This window comes from Melitaea cinxia, chromosome 18 (genome assembly GCF_905220565.1).
Source record: "Melitaea cinxia chromosome 18, ilMelCinx1.1, whole genome shotgun sequence".
NCBI classification, from domain to species: domain Eukaryota; kingdom Metazoa; phylum Arthropoda; class Insecta; order Lepidoptera; family Nymphalidae; genus Melitaea; species Melitaea cinxia.
Window position 1 is genome coordinate 8,135,740 of NC_059411.1, and position 6,391 is coordinate 8,142,130.

General features: G+C 36.4%; 1 protein-coding gene across 1 annotated transcript; it reads right to left on the bottom strand.

Moving 5' to 3' along the window:
* Nucleotides 1–5,165: 5,165 nt before the first annotated feature.
* Nucleotides 5,166–5,543, bottom strand: LOC123662512 (protein GVQW3-like). The gene has a single exon (XM_045597355.1). It carries the CDS (start codon nt 5,541–5,543, stop codon nt 5,166–5,168), a length of 378 nt encoding a protein of 125 aa, XP_045453311.1.
* Between the last annotated feature and the right edge of the window lie 848 nt (nt 5,544–6,391).

A 6,391-nucleotide genomic window follows, 5' to 3' on the forward strand; every position in this document is an offset into this window, starting at 1 on the left:
CTTGACTATTTTTTCGTCGATCTACTTTGTATTACTCGTCGATGTAATTGAAGTCGGTTTTTTTTTCGTTTGCTAGCAAACACAATTATTTTGTTAATTTTAACATTCAGGTAAAAATACTTTTAAAAAATCTATGTCCATCACATCTGCCAACCCGCGGTAGTACAGTGTGGTTGATTACGCTCCGCCAATTCTCTTATATGGAGAAAGAGGTATTTTTTTAGCCTTAGTTATGACATCAGAAAGTTGGGAGGAGGCTACGACGACATCACCGCAGTCTCCTCCGCAGCCGCAGCTTTACGACTGCTGCCCGCCGTCCGCCGGACCTACGGGCGACGACAATCCCGCCCCCCCCCATTGTGTGTGACGCCGATTTTCCGGCGCTAGTGCACAAGGCGCAGGTAGGAGTCTCGGTGCAGTTGCCGGCAATGTACTCCCCCTTACTGCACCGGTAGCACCGACCGCTCCTGCCCACCGTGAAGGGACAGGTCGGGCGAGTGTGCCCGATGCCCATACATTTGTAGCAGCGCAGTGGGCACTGCTTTAGCAGTTTGACTCTGGTGGAGCTTCAGCCGACAAGGAGTCTGCTAGCTTCCGCTAGAGTCTTCACAGTGGGAATTGGGCACCTAAGCACCGAAGCGCCTAACCCTCCCAGTCCGGCCACGATCTCGCCAATCTTCACGGCGCCGGCGCCACACTCGTTGGCCTTGGCTACCACCTTGCCCACCATTTCCTCCGTAACGGATTCGTCCAGTCCAGAGACCCAAAGAGTCGTGAGCTTCATGGGCTGGATGACCCCCCTTTTCCCCGCGTATGCCTGCAGCTGTATTAGAACTGCAGGACTTCGGGGGGTCGCCAAGCCGCGCTTTTTGGTCCTCTACTTCTTCTTTTGCCGCTTATACTGGATTACTGGCTCAGCCGCGGTGGCATCCGACGGAAAAGTTTTCGCGCTTTTCTTTTTCTCTTTATGTTTATCGGCTTAATTACTTATATTGTGTGATTTTTATAGTGTGTAGCTAGCTTATATAGCATGGTTATTAACATAATAACAACAACATTCAAATATGCGTCGTTAGTTTACACGTTGTTACAGAATACGTTGAGGAAATAAAGGTTCACTGCTCGTTCCCGGTAGGTGATAGCATCATAATATGTAGTCTATATGTTGACCCGACTTCTTAATAATATTCGTGCCAAATTTGAAGTAAATCCATGCGGTACTTTTTGAGTTTATTCCGGACATACAGACAAACAGACGAAAATTCTAAAAACTATATTTTTGGCTTCGATATCGATTGTAGATCACACCTCCAAGTATTATTTTAAAACAATATTCAATGTACAGTTTTGAGTTTCCTACCATTTTATTATATGTATAGATTTACGAAAAAAAAAAAACTCTTTAGTTGTTAGTTAATCGTCGTTTTAAAAATACTTTTTTTTTAATATTAAATGTTAAAGACAGTTGGATTAAAAAAGCTATGGCATGATTTATACATAATAGTGTAATTTTTAATGCTGCGTTATTTTCTCTTAGTACTTTCTTAGGTACTATCGTGTAATTAAGAAAGTTTCAAATTGACACGGTAACCACTGAGTTAGGTAATATTTGAAACATCCCTGCACTATAAGAATAGTTATGGGCCATTATACATCACACTATGAGTCATAAGGTCGTAGCTGTGATAGTATAACGATAATATAATAAAGTATATATCTTATCTGATTAAAATTATAATTTCAAATGTCCACCAGTTAGTTTGAAAATTATTCTTGTGATAGTCATTTTATTTTGGAAGGCTGTGAAACCTGACGCTAGGAGCAAAGCAGTAAAAGTTAATGCCAACTAATATGAGAAATACCGATACTAAACGATAGTCGTAAGGTAGTTCCACAAGACAACGCGATTGGAGCGACGATTCGCTCCCAATTTTATTTAAAATAAAGCAAAATTAAAACTTGGCACGAATGTGGTCTTATAAATATTTTTATTTTCGCGTATGTTTTGCAAAAATTTTATATGTTACTGTTATCGTGGAAAAAAATCTCTAGGATAAATAAAGGTATGAAAACAACTTATTCAAACCATAACTTTAAGTAACGCAAACCAAAAGGAAATATTATGTGTAAGACTACTAGAACTCCATGTACTCGTATAATTACATAAAGGCTTAGTACCTACTTATTTTTAAATAGAAAAAGCTAATGACATTAAAACAGGAATTAGCTTGTAAAATCGAAAAAAACGACATTTAATAATTATATACATAGATAATAATTCAATGTATATATAGGTATGTGCTGAAGAGAAAACAGATTTCAAAAAATACTTTATTAACCCTGTGCTGTATTTACAACATAATCTTTCACATTATAATTTTTGCGATTTTATCCATTTAAACAATTACGGAAGGTCGTGAGCAACGGAGCGAATTCGGCGCAACACTTCGAACGAGCGAGGTGATGTGGAGGTTATGAATACAAAAGATATAGAAACTCAGAACATTGCGGTCGGAGAACGGAACGCGACGGGCGTGAACCGGCGCGCGCTGCCTTGGGACCTATTCTGTTAACGTCGGAATATTCCTTGTTTTACAATGTAACGTTACATTATACACACACGTACAGTATAATGCTCTTAAAATTTATTATGAATCCAACGTTTACAGGTTACAAATGTTGAAGGTATGCGATGCAATTCACGATACTTTGAAAATATGTCTTATACCTACTTGTTTGGTAGGATTGAAATCATCAGGTATCATCATTTGGTAGGATCGAAACGAAATGTAAACTGAACAGTGAAATCTTGTAAAAAACCTTAACCTTAACCTTAAGACTTAAATTTGGCATACTGTCTTGTTGTAGACAAAGATCGATACCTATTATGGGCCTGACCACTTTAGATGCTATAGTATTTACGTGCTTATATGATAGCGGGGAAACCCTCAAGAATCTGCACCCAGAACAGAAAAAACTATTTAAAGAAATGAGTAGAATAATTTCAAAATAAAAACAGTTTTCCATTTTTATGGTTATTGTAGCCACTTTTTACTCAGAGTATTAAATTAAAAAAATTTGGTTTCTATTAAAAATTAGTAATATATCAAGGTATAGGAAACGGTTAACAATTTCAAAATTAAATTTAAAAAACACTTGTTGGATATGCAAATACATTGCTAATTTTTATTGGCTTTAAAATATTGGTTACAGGAATACTAACTAATTTAAAAAGTATTTACATGCCATACGTTTTTTACACCATAATTATTAATTATTGATTATGGTGTAAAGATAGGTGTGTATGTATGAATGTATGCATGTGTGTGTATGTGTGTGTATGCATATGTGTATGTATGTGTGTATGTATGTGTATGTGTATGTGTATGTATATGAATGTATCTATGTGTATGTATATATATGCATGTATATGTATGTATATGTATATGTATGTGTATGTGTATGTATATGTGTATGTATGTGTATGTGTATGTGTGTATGTGTATGTGTGTATTTGTGCATATATTTATATACTTATGTGTGTGTGTGTGTGTGTGTATGAGCAACGAGCAAGGGCTCACTACAAATCAATTGATTTTAATTGAATTGAAATCAATTTTGTGTTTCGAGTCTTATAATATGTACAAATATTCATATTAAATCTTATGTTTTTTTTTCTATATAAGGTTAAAGATCACTTATTTCTCACAAAAACACTTACATGAGAAATTACAAGAACTAAATTAAACAAAAATGAATAGGTAGGGTACATCGCAATACAATATATAAGCAATTCATAGTGGAGACAAGAAATTGACAATATGTAAGGTAGTATTAAAATATATATACATAAGTTAACAGAAATATGCGCAACTGGAATTGTCATTGTTAAAGGAGTTACTTTATGTGTTATTATATAACAAAATTAATACACCAATCCATTTCTCTATATTTATTCATCCTTTTTTTTTCATTCATTAAAGTGAAGACGTATTAATTGTTTTGCTTTATCATATGTATATAATTTTAGTATCTTATTATATGTGTACCAATATTCAAAATTTATTTTTATTATAGTTTATTAATATATTTTATATAAGAACTGCTTTCCGCCTATCTCTTTAAGGGTGACGCTGAAAATCGGCGTTGGAGTCTTGATTCTCCAACAAATGCCGAGCGTCATCCGTTTCAGTGCTCCCATCAGTACATCGCTATACAGGTTGCCGCTTTCTTTCTTTTTTTTATATTTTGCTTATTTTTCATTTTTTTTTTTGGTATTTTTTTAATTATTATTGTTGATTTTATGTGGGTAGTTACCTATTATTATTATTTTTAATTTCATTGTCTTTTATTTCGGTTGTATATTGTGTTCATTGTTTCCTATTTAGCTATTTGTCATAATATCTACGAGGGGCGGCTGAAAAGTTCTGAGCCTAGGGCATTAAGAGTCTAGATAAAAATCTAAATAAAATTTATTTTTCAATATAGTCCCCCTGGACTTCAATGCACCTTTGACATCTTTTATAGAGGGCTTGTATCCCTGATAAAAAGTAACCCGCGTCTTTGGCTAGAAAATGTTCATTAACGGCCACCTTCATCTCTTCATCATCCCTAAATCTTCGTCCCCATAAGTCTTTTTTCAAATTTTTAAATAAAAAATAATCGCTAGGTGCCAGATCTGGACTATAGGGAGGGTGATTTACTTCATCGAAGCCAGTTTCTCGCAAGGCTTGCCTCGCAATGCGCGCCGTGTGAACCGGCGCGTTGTCTTGCAAAAACAAAATTCCTTTGCTGATTTTACCTCTTCTTTTTTCGACAATGACTTCGCGAACTTTTTTTAAAAGCCGAGCATAATACTCTGCATTCATTGTAGTTTTTATTGGAAGGTAATCTATGAGCAAAACTCCTTCGCAATCCCAAAAAATGGTGGCCATGAGTTTGGAAGCCGATTTTTCCACCTTGAACTTCTTCGGCGGTCTTTCCCCCTTCTCTATCTACTGCATTGACTCCTGTTTTGATTCTGGGTCATATTGTCGGATCCACGTTTCATCAACGGTGACAATACGAGTGCAAATTTCTTCCAAATTATCCTTGCACAAGTCTATAAACTCTTCAGAAGTTTCAACGCGCCGCTGCTTGTCAAGTGGCGTGAGCATTTTTGGCACTCAACGCGCACTGACTTTATTCATATGCAAATGATTGTGCATAATATCTCCAACTCGTTCCTTACTAAAGCCAAACTCTTCTGCTATCTGCCACAATTTTATTCGGCGATCGTCCAGTACAATTTTTTTTACTTTTTCGATGTTTTCATCGGTGACTGCGGTGTTCGGCCGACCCGAGCGGGGGTCATCTTCCAGAGTCTCTCTGCCTTGTTGGAATAGGCGTGTCCATCGTTTAACCGTGGCTGACGACGGTCCAGATTCTCCGTATACACTAAAAGTTTCTTCAAAAATTTCTTTTGCTATTTTCCCCTTTTTAACGAGGAATTTGATGACGGCGCGATGCTCAAACTTCGTTAAGTGCAGTGATGACTCAGACATGGTGATGTTTACGGTTCAATTACTCAAAGCGTAATGAAGCTAATGACGTGAAACTTCGCTTATATAGTGGGTACATGTCGTTCAAATAGTGGCCCACCGGATAAGTAAATAGTACGACTGCAAGTACCCTAGGCTCAGAACTTTTCAGCCGCCCCTCGTATATAGTTAGTTATATTGTAATAGAATTGTCATGTTGTGATTTCTATATATATATTTTTTTTGTCTTTACTGTATATCGATGTATGTGTGTGTTATATTGTAATAGAATTGTCATGTTGTGATTTCTATATATATATTTTTTTTTGTCTTTACTGTATATCGATGTATGTGTGTGAGTATGAATAAATGTTTATTATTATTATTATTTCTACGTTTTATAATCTCGGCTAGTAACCATTAATATTATTATTGTATTCGATATATTATGCGCGGTAATAGGGCCCGGACGCGAGCTGACGTCAGGGATTCTTGCGCTCGCGCAGCTCGGTCGCTTGTGATTCACGCGGCGATGCGATGTGTCACCGACGCCGACGACGGCCGACGACGACCGACGATCGACGCCGCTTCATTTGCTGTTTACGATCAACTCTCGACGAAGATAATAAGCGCTTCCAGGAATGTCGATTTGCTTGTTAAAGCTAGTAGGTATTCTCGGTCTTCATTTAAAAATAAAAGACCACAGATAAAATAGTGTTTAAACATCGTAAAATTTATCGTTTTCGTTCATTATAATAATTATATTTGCATTTTGGGCTTAATTAATACCAAGAGATAAAATTGAATAATGCGATGAAAATATTTGGATCGCATTTGGTATTTATTGTCTGTGTCTAACAAATACGACGTGT